At 33.2% G+C, this 22,200-nt stretch overlaps 1 protein-coding gene across 3 annotated transcripts in view; it reads right to left on the bottom strand.

The window, feature by feature from the left end:
- ssh (Protein phosphatase Slingshot) overlaps window positions 1–22,200 on the bottom strand; it is a 143,239-nt gene that overhangs the window by 28,564 nt on the left and 92,475 nt on the right. For all 3 annotated transcript variants that reach the window (XM_018454699.1, XM_018454698.1, XM_018454700.1), the window contains 2 exons: window positions 11,563–11,741; window positions 3,348–3,413 (listed from right to left, as the gene is read on the bottom strand). In XM_018454699.1, the coding sequence (XP_018310201.1) occupies window positions 3,348–3,413; window positions 11,563–11,741 (245 nt within the window). The remainder of the gene's footprint in view (window positions 1–3,347; window positions 3,414–11,562; window positions 11,742–22,200) is intronic.

Genomic DNA, 22,200 nt, shown 5'->3' with positions numbered 1-22,200 from the left:
CTTTATTTAAATTCGCGAAGTGCTGAAACCAAAGTGCGTTCACTATTGTCAAATTTGTCTACTTAAAACTCATTAATAATATTGTTAATAATTAATTTGAATCATTAAATAATATGATTGAATAATATTATATAATTAAACAATAATATTATATAATATTATATAATTAAACATACAACACATTAACCTAGAACAATATTATATAATTAAACATATAATATTGTTATATATTGAAAAAATATACATTTACTTTCATGAAATATTTACAATCTCACTTCTAAAGATAATTTACAAAAAAGACTAAAATTTGAAAAAACAAAAATATGGCAGAAACTAATAAATTTTTAATTTTCACAATAAGCACTTTTCAATTTCTCATTTTTTATGATTATTTTAAACTTATCGTATGTTTGGTTTACCTAGAGGAATCAGTTTTTTTTTCATCTCAATTTTATATTTACAATAATAATAAAGTATTTATATTTATGCATTATTGTATTATATCTACTATTTTAGTAAACTGTTAAATGTTTTACTTATTTAAACATCTTATTTGCTCGTCCCTCGGTCGTTTCAATTAGTATATTTTTTGCTTAATAAAGTATATTCTTTTTTGCATTGATAATACCACGTTCTTCTTTCTGTACTTCTTCTGTTTCAAGGATCCATTTGAATTAGATTCCGTTCCTACTGTGCGAATATAGCGATTCACAGCTTCAAGTACACACGCGAAAATCAATTTGCGAACTAATCTATTAGCACGAAAGTTCACACTGCGGTAGACATCAAAGGTATTTGCGCCTACGCACGCCAAGTCGATCGCACTTTTGCAAAAATCGCCGCGGGCTAACGCTAATGCACGTGGCGGGATCAGAGGCAAGACTATTTATAATTCAGACACATCGTCCGAGCACACGCAGCAGTACCAGAAATAACAAATCCGAAGTCGTAGGTCACGCGAATAAGACAAATAAGGAGATGACACCTATTCTGATAACTGCTGACTGATGTATTTGATTCTAATATGCTCATTAAAAATAAATATTTGATTAATTAGGGAAAGTAAACGATGCATATATAAAAATTTATAATTAATTTTGAAATATTCAATAATTGGTAACATGACAATTAGCAGCAACAAAATTTACATATGCTATGATATCATCAGATCTTTGAAAAAAATCTAGATTGTCTCTTAAAAAAACTTTTAGGAAAAAAAAATTATTCTATTTTCAAGTATGAGTCCGAATTTTTTTATTTGCAACATTTAGTGAAAAAAATATACGTCATCACAACCATATATTATTTTTAACGTCTTTTACTCGAGATAAGTTTACTGTGAAATAAAAAATAAACTGTTTCTTAAGAAAAGATTTTTTTAAAGATTCCTTAACAATAAGACAAAATATCTTCCATTTTTTTGCAATATGTGGGTAAATAGAGTCTATGAAATAAAACATTCTAATGTAATTTTTAACGTAACTTGAACTTAACTTTAAAAAATCGAACATAATTTTTTGATTAATCTAATTTTATGAAACAATTTCCTATTGACTGATCAAAGCAATGTTACAAGGAGAGAGCTCGAGCATAATTGATTCGTGTGGGAGGAGACAGCACTGTTTTTGCTAGCACTGAAAAAATATAGCACCGGAAGAGGTTGGGCGGCTAAGAAAGTTCCTGCTGTCTGTCCGGTCGCACATAGGGCAATTGTGATGTCGACCAATTAAACCACGACCCACGCCTGATTTTTCTTTTCGCGCTGATCCAGCCTCTTCCGCATCGATAACATCTTCGTCATCCCACCCCCGAATCATTCAGCACGAACTTCGCTGCTGTTGCGTGTATTTAATACTTCATTGCACGTGCACTATTAAATTCATAACGACAGGTTATACCCAATTTGAATTATTTTTAATCATTTCTATAGATCACCACTGCTTTTGCTCAATATATCGTTAATTTAATTAAAACAATAGAGTCAAACAATTTAACACAAGAAAATGTATTAAATTTTACTCAAATTTAATTTATTATTTACTAATGCATACGTTAATGTGGATATTGTTTACTGTGAAACGAACAATAGAAATTGATTGATTTGCATTTTGACACACATGGAAGTTAAAAATAACAAAATGTTATAACTCAAGAGATTAGACTGCCATTAAACTTTTGATATTTAACAGTGTATATACGTGTTGCATCAGAGAGCTACAAAAAATTCAAATAACATCATTTGACATGTGGGGTATCGATTGAAATTTTATAGTACCCAGAATCCATCCCAATACGCCTCGTGTCGCTTGAGTCATGCTTGTCAAATCACGAGATAAAAAAAACATATGCTCGCACGCATCAGACCAGATGTATTTCCAAGATCAATCATAGCCTGTACGTCAACACAGACAATTTATACCCGTAAAATGTTTGCTTTATTTTCGTAAAACCTTGATCAACTAAACATTTTTCTGAAAATACGAACAGAATGTCCAAAAAAGCTCATTTTTAAGAGTGAATTCGCCGTTCAATTTAGGTTCAATTTTTTTTGTTCGCTCTTTCTTTAATTAATTTATCTATTTCGAGCGACAGTATACAGGTCCACGATAAATATTATTTTAATCACGTGAGAATAAATTCCATGAAAAATCTCGCTGTCTCGCATATGATTGGAGTTCTCTTGTACGACGTATCTTCCGTGATCGACAATCGTCTTGGATTATCCGTCGTTCGTATAATTACATCAACATTATCTATTAGTTACGGTTGTTAAGCCTGTGACAATGACCCTTCTTTTCCAATCACACAGCTCGTCTAGCATAACCGAGAGAATATCGGATACCGATGAAATACCGCAAGAACCGATCGTGACTTGTTATACTGTACTGTTTAAATGGCTTGTTATACTGTACTATTTCTATATTGTTTAAATACAGAAACGTTAACGAGATAACGTAGATGAAAGGGGGGCAGTGCACCATACGTCTTTTTTATACCTAATAATTGGCCGAGAATATTCAATTTGAAACTTTCATCGCTTTGCTCTTCCAAAAGTGTTTATAGAAAAATAATAGCTTCTTGTAAAGCAATGCAAATTATCTTATTAATACCGACAATAAATAAATTAAAATTTCTGATAACGCGTGTATACACTCTATTAAAGTTAAGTATTCTTTATATTCTTAAGTAACTTCGCGCAGAGGCCGACTTAACATTAAAAACGCACTCTGACACAGTATTAAACAGCCGTTATATAAAACATAAAAAACGTTTAAGAGCCGCTATTTTTTTGCTCCATTCTTATGTCGCTGTGAAACCAGTTTCGTTTATCAGAGATGCAGACTTACCACATAGCCTGAACGGACACTGGCTTGAAGATGTGTTGACGGCCACAAACGCTGACCTTGAAACCCCTGAAAGATAAAATCCGGAAGTGAGATCGCGATGACTTTTAGGAACCATGATGAATCGGATAACGTTATACGTAATACTTTTTTATCAAAAGACTATTTAACCAATGAGAGAAAATATTATTCTGTTTTAAGACGCTTATACTGTGTAAATTATTTAATTTGCAAAGAATAGAATATAAAGTAGTTTGGAATACTAGGATCATATTACTTTAATATTTATGTTTTCAGGTAACAAAACATAATTCAAAGGATTCTAAAGCAGAAGACATAGTTATATACATATTTTAAGCAAAATAATATCTTACATAATCCCTACTGTGTAAATTCATTAAGAGCACAATTAATAAAAACATTCTTACATTTCTATCACGGAAAAAATTTTAATTTTAATTTTAAAAATACGCATTCCTAGATTTAATTGTTTTATTTGCTCTCATCTCTAAAAATCTGTATTTGTTATTATAATGTATATTTGTTATCTTAAATAAATATTATAATTCTACTGTTATGTTACAAATGTATTATTTCTTTTCCTCATCATGTCTTCATCAAAGTAAGTGGTTCAAAATAATTGTTTTTTTATTTTTCCTTATTCTTCGAAATTATACATGCTGCATAAATTGTCCGCAATAGATTGGTTACAATCGTAAATATATAAATTATGAAATAATATCGGATTTCAATTTCGAGAAACTTCAGTCATTTTTTCAATATTTTTGATAACATTATCATTGCAATAAAAATATTTTCATAATCATTTACATTTTTAATTAAATGCTAAACCGTTTCGTACGTAAACGGTTATTTTCTCGTAACCCCTATATAAAAATGCTAAATTATTAGTAGCACAAAGAATGGTTCGAGCATCATATGCACTTTAACTGGAATTGTTTTACAAAGACACTTCATTATACAAAATTGCAGAGCTTTTTGAGGTTGCTTCTATATTAACTCCACTTTTATTTTTATTAACTTTTCATCAGAGAATTAATATTCTATTCGTGATACCGCGAAATGATTTGATTCGACGTTACGTAAGTAATATTGATTTAACGGATTGGACGATCAAACTCGCGATTTGCTATTTCAACCGGACGATTATCGTTACGCTGGCGAGCAAAGCGACGATGCTTCAAAACTGCAACGGTAATGCAATTCTCGCTATTACGACACGAGAAGGGGCGCGCGTTCACGGGCCGCATTGCCATTAATTACACATTATGTAAAGGAGATCGCATTGCGCGGGTATCGCGAATCGCGAATCGCTGCCGTAATACGCGCCGGCAAGATTTCCGGGAAATCCTTGCTAATTTCACGATCGTCTTTTCCAGAAAGGAACGGTACTAAACTTCGTTTCACATACGCGGCACGGCCGTGCTATTCGAAGCATATCGCTTTCCCTCATTCGCAAATATTAGAAGCAAGATCAGATTTAATAACACGCTTTGGCTCACATTGGTACATCAATGATTTTTTTTATTCGCAGGCGGTAAAAAGCATTAATGGGCTATCAAAAATTTTGAACAAAAATAAGAAGTTTATTTTACATCTATTTTCGATTGCATACATGATTAAATTGATATCAAATTATATAATTTGAGTTATTTTTAATTATTTCATAGGTCGCTATTGCTTCTATTCAATATATCGTTAATATAACTAAAACAATGGAGTCAAACAATTTAATTTAAGCAATTATTATACATTTAACTCCAATGTAGTTTATTATTTATTAAGTGCATACCTTAATATGAACGTTGTTTACTCTGAAATTAGTTACAAAAATGGGTTGATTTATATTTTGATATACATAGAGGTTAGAAATAAAGTTATTTAACTCAACGTATTGATATATTTTTGGTATTGATCACGTACTATTCCTTGATATCTAATAGTGTACAAAAACTACAACACAATGTTGAAGTGAAATTAATTATTTTATTCGCGAAAGTTTTTCCTGTAATTTTCTTTTGTAGTGTTTTGTATTTGTTTCTTTCAACTTAATAAATCAGTCAATATTAGGTACTTTCTCAGACAGAGAGAAATATTGCTCTTATAATTTATGACAACCACGATGGGGACAGTTAGGCGTAAAGCTGCGCAATAAACCGATATCGAAATTTGCACCTTACGCAATCAAGATATTCGCGACAGGTTGCAGTTACGTGGACAAACAAATGAAGAAAAAAAACAATGTCGAGCATCGCCGCGAGCGATTTACCAAACGCAATCGCGAACAGTTACGCAAAGATGCCTCGCGGTTAGGAAGGAGTTTGGGCGTATTGCATGTAACAACGTTGAGGATTATTCGCGTAGTGATCTCTTACTCTCGCGAAGAAGTACAAAAACGGACGAGAAAAAATGCAATTTTCAGTCCTCCGCCCCCTCGCGAAATTACCCGTCTCGCACCGTTATCGTCCGGATCGTAAAGCGGACGCCCTCCTTCCTCTGCTTTCAGATCGTAATTCGCCTCTCTTGCCGATTACAGTTACCCTCTACGCACATTCCGCGAACGAATTTTATAGCTGGTCCTTCTTGCTTCTTCGAGATACGCGCATGGACGCGTTAAAAGATTCTCGAACCGCCCAATGCAGTTAAACAGAGCAGAATTTCTTTGAGAATTTACTAGTATTCTTAGATTCCATACTCTTTAAATTCTTTGGAGTGGAATTTCATTCTAAAGAATGAAAATTGAGTCAGTTTTAAAAGAGTGGCTTAACCTTTAATCTTTAAAAATAAGATTTCATTCTTCAGAGCGACAATTATAAAAGTTTTAGAGAGAATATACACACAACAATCCATTGTATCCTACGTTTTGCAATGTTCCTAGTAATAATACTGCTCAGAATTCTTATATTATAACAACGAAAAAATTTACTTGGACACCTATATAGGTATGACAGGTAATAAATTACATCAAAAAGAAAAAAACAATAAAAACAATCATTGTAATTTTTTCGCAGAATAAACTTGACGTTTTGTACAATGTTTTATTAAGTTTTAATACAAAAAATTATTTTGAAAATTAAAAAAAATTTTTAATTATCTACATAAGAGAGGTATATCATTAAATAAAAATAAAATACTCAAAATAACATAAAATTTATTAATAAAATACTCAAACACAAATTTATTATGGTATCAAAATTCTAAAATAAAAATGAAGCTTTGAAAATTGTTAGAAGATTATTGTACGTTTCGTAATGTTTGAGTGATAAACGCAATTTATAAACTCCCAAAGTTTTATCTTTTTTTTAAAGCCCAATCTACGTATTTTTTATTTCCTACACGCAAAAAATATTTTGCTGCTCCAGCTAGAATTATGGCTGTTTTTTGTATCTGATAGAGAATTATGTATCATAGAATTTATAGCACAAATCTAAATTCTATCTAAATTCTATCTCTGTCATCTATATGATTAGATGCAATACATATCGCAATACTTGCTAAAAATTTATCTATTCCAGCTATTTTTTTGAACTTAGATAATTTTTGCTGTAACTGCAAGATCACTTTTTGAGTGTAGTTTTTGTTTTTTATCTCATACTTTTTTCCTTCTTTGTGTTTTATTGATAATCGCGTTTCTCTTCATGCGTTTCTTATCTTTTTCTAAGTTCGTCAACTTTTATCTCGCAACAAAAAAGTGTAAAAAGCAAGAAACAGCAGACAAAGAGCGCATTGTAGATTAGGTTTAAAGGTTTTATACACTATATGCTAAAAAGTAAATATTTTCGTAAATATAATTTAAGAATTCTGTGTGTGAGTTACGGCATTTATTACTTAAACATTACGAAACGTACAATAATCCTCTAACAATTTTTAAAACTTTATTTTTATTTTAATATATTAATGACGAATGACCCACAAATTTAAGATTAGCAAATAAAAGTGAAGAAGAAACAGCCTTCCTTATATTCAATTAAGCAAGCGTACGCAAATTTTTAGAAAACAATGGTTTGACGATTCAACCAGCTGATAGATGCATAGCCTCAATCACATTAATTAGGACGCTGTTCTGGGCTCTATTACAATGTCAATGTAAATTAAGCTTGCAAATATGTGTGTGTTATAGAGAATAAACTCAATCTTTCGTAACACTCGTTAGTTCATTTAATTTGCTATCCCCCCCCCCGCGCACGTAATCAGTCATTGCACTTTATGTGTATCAATAAGACATGTCGATATCGTAAGGCCGATGAAGCATAACGTCACGGCATTGAACGTGTCAACTAAATTCTCTGGCTGCATTGCGTCAAGTAATATAGTTAAGACTATAAGTAATCTATCCGGAAAGAGACAGTAAGAAAGACTAAGTAAACCAAACTGTTGCTGCGACCGACAGTGTTTCTAACCGATCGAGAAAGAGAATGACATATTGTAACTCTAACGCGAAGGGACTCTAACTCTCTCGCGAATTCGCGACAACCGCATCGAAATGAAAGAGAAAAAGAGAGGAAGGAATGGAGTAGGAGAAGAGGAAGATGAAGAAGAGAGACGATCGTCCGCGCCCCGAGGGTCATCGACATCGTAGGAACGCGAGCTGACCGGCGTTCGTGCTCATTTTCTTTTCTCAGTCCTTTTCTTTCTCCTTTTCCCTTCGCCACGCATCGAGTTGTCCATCCATCCCACTATCCCTTTATCGCTAATTTCGCGAGAATTGCTCGCCCGACCGGACACGAACTTCGCGCGCGTCGCCCAGTCAATGTGCTCTCGCGTGGATAAGCTTCTTGCCCACAGCTACGGAAAATGACGAAGTGCTTTCTAATCGCGCGAAAAGCCACGTGTCAATATCGTTCAGACGCGATCGCAATCCTTTTGTTGGTGCAACACCGCCATTGAAAGTTCTGTGGTTGTTAACTCATTTAATGTGTCAATGTATCGGATATTACGCGTGTATTTCATTTTATATCATTTTAGAAACTATTGTCTAAACTACATAATCAAAGAAATTATCAATAGATACAAATAATGAATTAAATAAAAAAAAAAAAACAATTGTTATTGTAATCTCTTCGCAGATTAATAACTTGACATCTTATTCAATGCTTTGTTGAGTCTTAAAAAAATTTATTTTAAAAGCAGTTTTTTCCTGAACTTCTAATTATCCAAATAAGATATAATTATTAAATTAAAATAAAACAAACATTTATCATAGTAAATTGCTATATAATTGATTAAATTAAGCAAATAACATCAAATGTCGGTAAGTCTAGTCATTGAAACTATCTTAAAGAACAACACAAGGCCTAAAATGCGCTAAATTCAGATAAATAAAAGTTTAGAAAAAATTGTTCTTAGAATAATTTTCTTTCTAAAGAAGACCCTAAGCATCAAAGTTGCGTATAAGACATGAAATCGTCTATTAGCAATGAGATTGCAAAATAACGATTATTCTTCTGTTTCTAACTAATGTAAGAGTAGCTTTAATTAATGCTTTCAGATCGTATCATCTTTTGTAATGTTTATTTTCTATCAGCATGTAATCCACACTATGTGCTGCATTGCGGTAAACAACCATGCTGAACCTTACGGTTTGACTTCGCGTCTCGATTTCGCAAGTTATGTCGCGACCTTCCGTCGTAACCTTGGTACTCACCTGTCAAGTACCTTGCTTGAACACGCGTGCCTTACGGTAACGCGCTCCATTTCCCTACGCCCGAGAGAACGGTGGCGACCTTCGCATTTATCTTTGTGGAGGCGGTGTTACATATAATACGCCGAAATGAGAACAAGCGATTAACAATGCAATCTGGCAAATCTACGATTTTACAAAAGATATACAAACGTTTCCTCTTTACACGAAATTCATGTTTCGCCTTTCTCTATTCTCAGCTATATCTGTACATATTTATTTGTACATGGAGAGAATTTTTTCTTAGAGTTTACCCTGAAAATATGATAGTCGTGGGACAACATTGTATTTCGAAGAATTTTAATGTAAATCTCTCATTCATTTGATAAAATTACAATAAAGTATAAAATAAGTTTGATTAATTTTATTGAAATGCATGGTAAAAAATCTTTAAAATATTGTATTGTACCATAACTACCATATTTTCAAGGTAAATTTTAAAAGAAAATTCTCTCCGTGTACATATTTGTACTAAGCAAAAATCTATAAATTATATTCCGATGCGCACGTTTATTTGTACTAAAAGAAGACTCATTGAATCAATCTATGAATAAAAAAAATCATAAAAGAAAGAATAAAACATTGACATTAATGCGATATAGGATTGTACTAAAATCGATGACAGCGGAGCATTCTAATGTAAAGAATGATAGTGTAAGTTAAACTTATTGTTAGCTTCTTTGAATAAAACTACATTTCATAAAAAAAAACCGGAGAAAGGAGGAGAAAGCACATGGACATCAGCATTGTCTACGTGAATTACATTGTCTATGTTGGTTACGGATAAACAGACAGTGCATAAAGTCTATACTTAGGCTATTGCTATCTACGCGTAGACGCCTACTGATATTTTCCTTTCATTTTGCAGCGCGTACGTACGCACGCCGCCGCCGCCGCCGCCACGTTAATTATCGGTACAACATTCAATCCGCAGGCGAGCCGTGGCAATGAGTCACTTTAAAGTAGAGGGAATTAGACAAGTTGGCACAGCCGTTAGAAAGTGGCCGCGTGCTAGTGCCGCTCTGAAAATATTTGTTGATCGGTCAGGTTGCCGGATATAAAGCAGCGCAACGTCAGCAGTACGCTGAATCATCAAAGATTTCAATCAAACGAAATTTATTCCTATAGAATGCCTCTGATTTACTTCATATCAAATTTACATATCGCTTTTCTATCCAAAATCTCACTCGATTAAATTAATCGAGATTTCTCGATTAATTTAATTTGTGCCAAAACAAACTAAATTTTATCTCGAATTATTAAATATGTATTTAGAGAAATTTTATAAGAGGTATAGTTACAAAAGTGTATTTAATAAAAAATTAAAAGCTTTAGCAAAATAGAAATGTAAATAAAAAGTCAAATTTTGTCTTTCATTTTCATGTAATATAATATAATATTTACGTTAAAAAAAGTTTCATCCAAAATTTAGACTGATACTTATCAGCTTCTATATTTAATAATTAACAATCCGAGTCTATATTAAAAATCTTAATCGTCTTAAGTATAATTTCAAGATGCTTTATAGTCATAAAATCTATAAAGACACATGTCCAGAGAAAGACAATTAAATACAAAATCGGATTATGAATGCTGTGTTTAGAGATTAAAAACTTGTTCTAATTAATAACTATAAGCTTCCGCATGTATATGAATTTTAAAGTTCGTCACAAAGTTCATTAAAATTTCATCTGATATTTCTGATATAATATATGTTGTAACAGATTTATAGTCTACGTTTTTATATTCTTCTATATATGTATAAAAGACTAGCAAGTTGAAAGTAGAGAAAGCGAGCGTTTCGAGTGTCTATCAATATTTTTCTGAACTCAAGGAAATAAAAACTCTTCTTCATCTCATTAATTATACTGCAATAGAAAATATATTAAGATGTACGATCTATGAGGTCCGTAATTAATCTGTTATTTAACTGTCCGCAACTTCGAGAAAGAAAGACAGCTGATGCCAGGGTCTTACCATACGGTATACATTACATTCTATTGCGCTTGCAGATGTGCACATTCGCACACTAATCATGACGTAAGCGATGACGATGTTTGTGTGATGCTTAATTAATGTTCGTGCACATTTGACCTTGTCTTAATATGATTACTCTTTTGCTTATGCTTATTTTTATCTTCCAGTCTAAACTAATTCATCAAATAATAAATATATTTCACTGACGTATTTTATTAACATGCAAATATTAGAATCAGAACTTAACGATCTGAATAATACAACATTTTGCACAATCATGTATTCTTGAGTAAATTAAAAAAGAAAAATCCTAGCCTGCTCCTAAAAGTATAACTGATTGCTTAGCGAATGTTCACAGTTAACGAGTAACATTATGTAACAGATCATAAATAAGAAAAAGTAGTAAAGTCCACGCGAGTCTGTAATCGCTGAAACGTGCTAATCCGTAGTGCCGCGGGAATATTGCAAGACCGCAATGCTTCTCGCGGTGAGAGCGTAGCGAGGCAAATAACAGTGAGAAAGAAAAAGATGCGAACTCACCCATCGCCATCGAGAGTGATAGCGGTGTCTGCCAAAACTCGGAGCACGAGACCAACGGTCGCCCTGGCGTGGCAATCGATACCGAGGAGACAACTCTCTTCGGCGTCCTGCCTTCCCGTGCAGGAAACGACGACGAGATATCGCGTCCTTCCTGGATGCACCGACTCCAGTTTCACGGCCTGAAAGAAAGATACGAAGAAATCTCCGATTACTCAAGGCACAACTTTAAAAGCTCGCAGATGGATATTTAAACGCCGCTTACAAATGGAGACCGATTTGTAAGCTTAAGTTCGTCGATGTGCGTATAAATTATCTCATTGTCAGATACAAAGTCAGATACAAATATATTTGAAAATGTAATATAATGTGACAAATGTTTCTTCGAAATCCTACAAATTAACATTAGAACGGAAGGAATAATTATTTTTCTTTTATCTTACTATTTAAATGCGTTTTATATCGAAAATGTTTCCAAGTCGAGTTATCGTTTTCATTGACTTATATTTTTTCGATCAAATTTCTGCCATATTTAAACATGACGTTATTTGCGAGGAAAAATATATCTGCTGAATGTCAGAATATACATTAAATAATTTTAGAATATTAAAAAATCGTAGTATCGTAGTACTCAATTGTAGCACCGTATTTACTGATTCCTGTATGATGCTACAAACACTATCTTCCAGGGTTAACGACATTATAGGGAAGTAATGTTACATAACCAGCTCATTGGCTTCGCTTCCGTTCGACTGGTTGCTTCCTGTTTGTATCGATATCGGTATAATATAATATTATTTGCTTTTTTTCATAAAAATAATATGTACATATGATAATTGTATAAACAATTACATGAGGAAATATAAGTAAATTACCAATAATACAAGTCTCCGCGGTTGTTAGACCATTAAAAATATATCTTATCGCCTTATAATTATATTATTAATGCTAATTAACAAAAAAAGTAACTATATTCCAAGAATAAATCAGATATAGATAAATATCCTATACGAGCCTTCGCGGTTGTTAGAGCGTTAGTGCGTTAATAATATATTTATAAAGCAAACAGATATATTTTAGCAAATTGGAATATACCAACCACTTTTTGATAAGTCCATAAACATTCCAATTGTAAATTATATCTTATCGCTGTATATGAATATACTATTAACGTACTAACGATCACGAAAGCTCATACACAAGCAATTCATCTATATCTAATTTATTCTTAGAGCCACAAAACTATTTTGTTAATCGTATAACATTAAAATATATGTACAGTGTCAAGAATTTTAAAATATTCGTTATCCTGATGTCTCATGTTATAGAAATTTAATTATCCGTATTGTTTTATTAAAACAAAAAATTATTTTTATCAAAATTTTTGCATAAACAATATCTAAAAAATGACTAACGAATAAATTCTTAAAAGAAATGTTTTGTAATAATGTTTTCATTACAACATATTATAAAAATGATACCATGTTATATTACAAAGACGTAAGATTAAATATGCTAAAAGTATATTGATTTCTTATTCGCGATACTTAAGATTTCTACGGATGTTTAGTCTCGTATATAAATTAGGATTAATAAGAGAAATCAATGTATAAGGTAGAAAATGGCTTAAACGGGGATTGGTTGAACACCAAACATACTCTTGTATTAGAAGTTCCAGGATGAAACTCCACGAGAGAATTCCCGACAGTAACGATCAGGCAGAACGTTCACAATAATTCGCTCGCTCGATTAAACGCGAACGTATCACTCGCAGTGATCTCTACTTTGAAACGGTTAAACACGTTTCCGCCACGAATGATGCGTTCGATGCTCCCACAGGTAGACTGTTTAATTACTTTCACCGATCCATCTCTTATATCTCGCATCAGTGAGAATTCAACTTAGCTAATACCGTGGATCGAGAGAACAGCGGCTAAGGAAACGACACGAATTACAAGAAATCACACGCATGAATGAATGCAAAAAGAAGCAGCAGCGATACCCCGGTCTTGATTTATCTTGAACGTATATTATATCCCCGAGCGTATCGGAGTTTACCGGAGCACGTCCATGATGAGTTGATCGCGACTCGATTGCAACTGTTACTACAAATGCAACGACTTGAGTAGGCCCTCGAATGCAGAGACGTCGGCCCATGCATTTTCGCGGCATGTGATGTGGCAATTAAAGCTTCCGCACTCCCTAGAAAGAATTCCAACCGCGATAACAGACCGGATTTTGTTTAGTGATTATATCACGGGCACGCTCGGCAAATACGCTTTTTCTCGTTCGAAGAAAAAATGATATGTACGCGTGTTAATCGCGTACCCGGTGCATTCGCGCGTAACGCATTTGCAGGCGTTAATAATAAATGATGAATGCACTCGGAGTTAATTAAGTTTCAAATATAAATACTCGCAACGAGAATAATTCAATGTGTTACCTAGGAGAGATTTGGAGCGAAAAGAAGAAAATACTGTAAGAGATATTTATCCTTTTATTCTCCTAATCAAGAATGAATGATTGTACTTACACTGAAAGAAAAGATTGGCTACTGCAGCAAATTAGATGGTAAAATATGGCATTTTTAATTAATTGCAGCAGCCAATTAAAAATGCTATGCCATATTTTACATCTAATTTGTTGCAGTAGCCAATTTTTTTTTTCAATGTACAAATTCCAAATAATTCTATTGGCATACTTTCCATATATCATTATGCTTGTATTCTATTTTCTGATTATTCTGAATATCGTATACCTAAATACCATGAGTATAATATTAATGATATAAAAATTAAATTATTTAATTAAAAAGATTATATTTTTTTAAATTTGTTTTAAATAAGCTCTTAATCAATATTACGTATCTAAAATATTATTTAATAATATATAAACACAAAAAATACTCTTCAAAAAATCAATTATGATTAAATTTTATCAATAATATATTTTCCGCTGTAGACAATTTCATTTTAATATGTGCTTAGAAATAGTATTGTATTCAATATTAAAACTATAATTTAATATACTTTTAATACTTCGATCATTTTGCATTCATGATTTACAATAATATTATATAAATATAAAAACTAAAATATCTTAAAACATAATTTTAAATATACTGAAGAACCTCAACGAGGTATATTATATTACAAATGCAAAGATAACAACTAAAAAAAAATGATACTGTTCGAATATAAATATAAAATATATAAAGACGATGAGAAGAGTAAAAAATATAAAGTATAAAAATTTTATTAAGCAAGAATTTCAAAGCAAGAATTATAAAAATTCCCTCAGCACTACGTCTTATACTTTTTATATATGATTAAGAAAATTGTCGACACTAATTCTGGTACATTGATTATTCACAATCCTAATCAACATGCATCTCTCAACCCAGCTGCAGAAGATTTCTCGTTTCAATGATTATGCACAGTCTTAATCAACATGCAACTCTCAGCAGAGCTGCAGATTTCTCATTTCTATTCGTAAGAAGGAAGTAACCCCTTAGTGCATGGGACAGATAACCGTAGTCGCGATTTGTCGTTTCGCTTGTTCCACCATCAATCATCGAGCGGAACGATTTCCCGATCGCAATTAATAATGCCATGATTACATGATCCGCTCATCCGTGTGCAAGCCTGCTTCGGAAGGAGACACGCTACGAAATCACAAAAAAGATTCCTAGAGAGCCCAAGAGAGTGAGAAAACGGCGAAAGTCTTGACTAAGAATCTAGCAGAAAGGGAAAGTCCACAATATAAAAGTCGTCCTTCCGATAAACACTAATTTTAAGTGATAATACTTGTTAATTAGAAAATGTTTCTCGTATACTGACCCGACGTTATCTACGAGACTCGAAAGCCTCGCTTTCATTAATATTGTTGCCGAAACGATTATCCATCACGAGAAATGCGCGTTTAATCCTCGCAAATCGGTTGATAAGAGTTGCATAAGGCCACGGCGTCATGATTCGGCGTAGACTTAATTTTAAATGCCGGCGATGGCGTAACACAGACACTTGGATGTATCATGTAGATACTTGCATTCCCAGGCCTGCAATTATGCGTCGTTAACCTCAATGAATAGATAATTACCTAATCTACAGTCCTTATGAGACGCCATAAACCACGAGTTCCTTCCATAATTGTGATAATCATCAGTGGCGAGCGACAAAATGAATAAAATTAAAACATTATTTTTGTACGGCTGAAAGTATTCGCTGCGAATTATGTTTAGAGCTGTTTAGGGCAAGAGATCTCTTGCAGCGAAAATTTCTTGGTTTGTAAAACCACTTAAACTGATAGAAATCGAGGCAGTTGATCTAAATAATGCAATTTAGTTTATCGATATATGTATATCTCACATTTACAATTTATTTCACACCGTATTAAAATTAAAGTTTAACTAGAATACAATTTAGGTCAGTTTTATTTTCACATTTGCAATTATACAGTAAATTAAATACAATTTTCTAAAATAAGAAATAATGCTATAGTTAAAAAATTAGAGAAATGATAACATATCGTTAAATATTTCTTCACTTTGACATATGACTGTACAATAAAAGACAGGAAAGTTCATTATTTCTTCGAGTAAAAAATTTGAAATTGATATCATCTCCTTTTCATATAAACGTACTGATTATAAACGATCACATTAAGCGCTGTTTTTAATTAGTCGTAGACTTGAAGCCGCATCGCACACAATTTCTCAATTTGCTCTTGCCTGGCATTTCTCTACGCACGCATTTAAGTTGGTTGTTACGACCGAATGATCAACTACACGGAGCGAGTAACGGGCTTCGTCCATCAATCACATATAATACACTCGATGGTGCAAAGAGGTCGAATATCAAACCAACCAAGTTATAATTAACACGATTTGATTCAACTCGCAGTTGTTGCTATATTGAGCAATTGAAACCAGAAACTTTCAAATGTCAAATTAAAATGATACTAAATTATTTATGATTATAAAGAACTTCACAAAATAAAGGATATTGACGCGAACTATTATTTAAATAAGATTAATTTATTATTTCTTTAATACAACTAGTCAATCAATTCGTTAATTTTAAGATAAATAATTTATATAAAATATATATATATGAATCTTTTAATTGCAAAAGAAATTACTTAAAAAATGTGGAATATCACTAATAATGTATAATAATATATTAGATATTTTTTTAAATTTTGTACAAAATATGCAGTTAATCACGAAAATTTAATCAGATTTACTTTTATCCATAAAAAGATAGAAGTGTGATTATATACAATTGATCCCATTTGAAAAATTTTTTTACAATACCAAGATCTTGATGGCAAAATAACACGCGGTCACATAGCGAATCATTAGAATCCTTGTAGCGATTGACAATTACGCCTTAATGACGCCCTGTATCGACACGTTATATTATACTTTTCATCACCTAAAAAATAATTAAGACTCTCAAACATCAGGAATAATAGTACCTGAGTCACTTCTTGGCATGTGATGTTATTTCGCGTTTCTTCCAACATTTTCGATCGCGGTGAATATCAAGTTGCTCTTTTCGTTTATAAATCTTTTTGATTTTTTTTAAATCTTCACACTTTTCATCAACGTAGAAATTAATTCGATATTATTTTATCCTATAGTTAACAACTATACTTGTTAACTTCAACATTTTTAAAATTCGTTAATTAAGAGACAGCATTAAAATAATTTGAGAAAGTTAAAATAGAATTTTCCTAAGATTAATTAAAGAATAAGGTCTTTTATAATTAATTTGCAATTTCGAGAATCTTAGTTCTCGCTGAAGTTTCTTCATTAAAATTTATAAGATACATTAGAATTCGACGCTGCATAATGCCCGCAAAGGCAAAATTGAGATAAAAATAAAAATGATATATGTGGTATATTCTGCATAAGCATGGCGTACCAGAAGATATATCGAACACGTGTCAGCGTATACGATCCGAGATACGAGATTGAGAGAGACTGAATGTATGCCATTAGATTTAGAAATCGTGTCTCAATTCATCGAATCGCGATGGAAAGGACGAGACTAAAAATTGAATGACGAATCAAATTTACATTATCCAACAATATGTTGCAATAATTTCGCTTCAGCTAATCGCTTCGTACAGATTTAAAACCACGACGATATTTAATGAATATTTGAGTTTAAAATACGTCATATATATATATATAATATATAAACATATAACTAATACAGTAAAGCTGAGCTTTTTCGTCCATTTCTCACGAAATGTTTACGTTTCTGAACAGCACATATCGAATATTTAAAGGCCATGTTTGATCTCAAGAAGCAATCATGATTGTATAATGTAATTGTAAGCACATCACTGCGAAGATATTGTTTGCCGTAAATTTTCATTACGTTAAATATGAAATTGATGAAATAACGCTCTACCTTATAAATTAAAAAATTGAATTTTAAATGTTAGGTATTACTCACATTTACCTACATGGACGTTAGATTGATATCTCTAAGGTAAAATTCAATACAAGTGAAATTAACTTAGTTAATATTTTTATAGCAAATAACCTTCACGAATTATTAAATCCACAAAGAGAATCGTTATATAAATAAAAATATATTAAAAATTACATAGTTTTTCTGCACGCACCATATGCATCGACCGTTATCTTTGTAGATTAATAACACTGCCTTACTGATTTAATAATAATATTCATTTTATATTGTTTTGTGTCAGAAGGGACAACGTTAATGCCCGCACTGTCTTTTCGTATATGTAGTTTATTCACAGTTATTGTCACTATTTACAACTATTTACAGTTCACAGAATAATAAGCTAACTTCGCTTTTAATAGTCCCGTTCTACTTATTCTGTCACGACAAACGCCTGGAGGCAATGTAATGTCTTGAGTCGCCTTTCGACTACGCCTGGGGGTGCTCGCGTACACCCTGAGTTTTTAACACCGCCTATAGGGGACGTTCACGCATTCGTCCTGAGTCGATGTCGGAACGTACCGCGATAAAGGTACTTTTTCATACTGACGCTCGACGCTTATTTTCGGCGTCAAAATAAGTTACGTGATAGACATTGACGAATATCAAGCGTCAATTTTGATCACATGATCTATTTTGATGCTGAAAATGAGCGTCGAGCGTCAGCATGAAAAGGTACCTTAACGCTTAGAAATTACCACGATAACGTCTAGAGGGCTGACGCCCTGAATCGCAGATAGCACGTATGCTTAGAAATCCATTCGGTTAAATTCAAGATTGCAGACTTAGATCGGACACGATGTGAACAGTGGCTCGTTGATCGAATGAATATTTCCTCAGCGATCGTGATGATATGGGTTTCCATCTGGACTCTGATTGATGCGGTTTTCCAAAAAACGTATATCACGGAGCCTCGACGCAGAGCCGCGACAAAGCGACGAGAGCGCGTGTATTAGCGAGCATAGAACTGGAAAAAACCTGTCTTTGTTCAATGCCGTCACTGTTTTATTATGCTTCTTTATGAGCCGAGACTAAATTTCCGAAAATATGCATGTATACAAGTGTGTATATCTGCGTGTGTGAATGAATTGATTCGTCCGACCATCAATGCCGTGCACGACTTTAGAGAGCTGCTTTACGCAACATATATAATAGTACGATTTTAAAAATTCATACCCATATCATTTAAAGTCAATTAATTATATATTTATTTAAATAAGAAATAATTTAAAATCAAGGATTATCCCCCACAAATTGAGACAGCTGAGAATCACTGATCTTCCTAACTAAAGGAACAAGTATCTCGACATCATATGTATGATTTTATTTAGGTCACGTGGCGCCAAAATTACAACCCGTTGTAACTACATACTCTATCTCGGGGGGGCCAGATCCAGCCTTTTAATCTCTCAGAAGTTTCTCGCTATAATGAGATAATCGTTATCGAAAGTTGAAAAGGATCCTAAAGGAGGATTATACGAGAGGAAGAGTCTGATACGCCCGGGGCATAACTCGTAGTTAAGGGGACGATAACATCAGCCAGACGGTCATTTCTCCTGCTGCTCTCACAGTCTGTGCATGCAGTACACCGAAGAAAGGTACAGGCTGTGAAAGAACGCACCTACGAATATATCCTCGGACGTTTTTCACAGGAGCGACCTTGAAGAGGGAGATGCGGGATTAACACGAGTCAGGTTAACCAAGGTTGCGTTCCCCATTGCATTCCAAATGATCTCGTGGGTGTTTCTTCTTAGGCGACATTAAATTTACTGTTAATGGTCATTCATCGTGTGACAGAATACAGATTTTAGTTGTTCAATATTTAAACGGTTCTGCAGTATTAAGAGCACTTAGCTAAATAATGTTCTTTATCCTTTCTTTTTTAATTCATTACCTTTTTTAATTTCCTTTTTTCATTACTATAAATACTTTCTAAAGATGTTAAAGTATTAAACATCACTTAATAATTATATCTTCTATACTTATAAAATTGAAGGAAATTAACCCAGATACGAACGATCCACGAACATATTTGCAGTAAAGAATCGAAAAGTTATCGTGTACACTGAAAAAAAGATTGGCCGAATATGACATAGCATTTTTAATTGGTTGCAGTCAATTTTTGGTTGCGTTAGTCTATCGAAATCCTATACTGATATTGTGGATAGGCTAATGCAAGCAAAAATTGGCTGCAGCCAATTCAAAATGCTATGCCATATTTTACCATCTAATTTGCTGCAGCAATCAATCTTTTTTTTCAGTGTACTAAGAGTTAATTTATTTATAAAACGCCAGACGCATGTGATTATTTCATGTAGATAATTATTTCATGATCTCTTTGCAATATACTCAAATTTATGATTAATATTCCAATCGACCTACTCGCTTGATTAACGACATAAGACTTCAATTCAAACGAATAATTCACTTTGAATAAAATTACATTTATAGCCATATTTTATGTATCATTTTGAAACGTCCAAGATAAACGAATCTAACATTACTTAACTTGGGGCAAATGTACATCGACAGACATTTATTTGTGTCAAAAACCAGATTGTTCGATTTAAACCTAACTGATGTCTTAACCGATTCTCCAAGCCATGGAGATCCCACGAGAGGCGTCGCGAAAGGCCACCACTGTGAAAGTGTTTCGCGATCGTGTCCCGATCAACCATATCGGCATTCGCGAATGCCGCGTGTAGGCAGTGTAGTAAGATCCAACATCAACCGCATCTACGAACGAAAGCGAATCGCACGAGATACGAGAGATGGCGATTTTCTCATCGGCTCCTCCTCTCGACTGCAGCGATAATAATTCAGCCATGAGACGTAATGAAATGTTGGAATAAGATAAAAGATCGGTAAGCAGATTTGATCTTAAGAAAACGGAGATAAGTGACGCTTCATCGGAATTTATAGAAGCGAAGCTCGATGTTGCAGTAGAAATATAAGATACGATAAACTATGTAACATGTACGCTATTTGAGACTATCAGTTGGACATTGATTGTTTCTTGCTGTACTAGATATCAAAAGAGTAATAGTAATCCAATCCCTCGAATTAAATAACATTTTGTTATTTTTAACTTCCATGTATGTAAAAAAATGCAAATTAATTTATTTCTATGATTGGTTTCAAAGTAAATAACGTCTATATTAACGTATGCACTTAATAAATAACAAACCAAATTTAAGACAAATTTAATACTATTTCTTGAGTTAAATTGTTTGCCTCCATTGTTTTAATTAAATTAATGACATATTGGGTAGGAGCAATAGCGACCTATAAAAATGATTAAAAATAACTCAAATTGGATATACATAATTCAATATTATAAATTTAATCTATCTTGTTTGTGTGATGATTAAATCTTATGCGTGCGTGCGTGCGTGCGTGCGTGCGTGTGTGTGTGAACTGCACATTTTTTTATGTTTGTAGCATAATAATACAATTATAGACTTCGCACAGTATATATTTTCATATATTTTATTTTAAAAAATTACATTGAAATTTTTAAGAATCGGTATCTTTAAGAAAATAAATATTTTTATTGATGTATTTGAAAAAAAAGAAAAGATAAAATTAATTGAACTCCGCCAACTTAAATCGAAGTCTGTCAACTTCTGTCGCGTTCTTCAGAATTCAATCCATCATTCAAAGGCGACGAGTCCTCGACAGCACAGATGGGACGAGTCTTCTCAGCATCCGGACGACCTTGAGGAGGTTCTCCGAGAGCATATAGCGGACAGTAGGCGGCCTGTGCGACGTTCCATTCCTTTCTGTGCGTGCATGCGTGCGTACGTTTTGGATATGTGGCTTTATCGATCGGTCGTAACCCTTCGTTGTATTATGATGAAGAGACACGTCGAATGCAGCAGCGGCGTTTATGACGAGCGATGATGACTCAACGAGTTGCCGCGTGCACTGCGTTGCTACCAGGCAACCAAATACGGTCTTCCCCGTTGGTGTTCCTGGACCAAACTGCCGATCGGTGACATTGATGCGTCCGAGGCCGTCACGAATAAAATTGTTTCGTTATCTACGTGTATACAAGTATGATTGGAGATCGAGATCATCGTCAATCGTGATAACCTCGAACGTTCGTCTCGTGTTTCTTCCCAATCGTTGTCAGTTTCCTTTCGTGCTGTGCTGAACC

The sequence above is a fragment of the Mycetomoellerius zeteki genome, unplaced genomic scaffold (genome assembly GCF_001594055.1).
Source record: "Mycetomoellerius zeteki isolate Tzet28-1 unplaced genomic scaffold, Tzet1.0 scaffold446, whole genome shotgun sequence".
Classification (NCBI taxonomy): domain Eukaryota; kingdom Metazoa; phylum Arthropoda; class Insecta; order Hymenoptera; family Formicidae; genus Mycetomoellerius; species Mycetomoellerius zeteki.
Note: the sequence above shows the minus strand (reverse complement) of the source record. Positions and strands in the feature narration are given on the sequence as shown.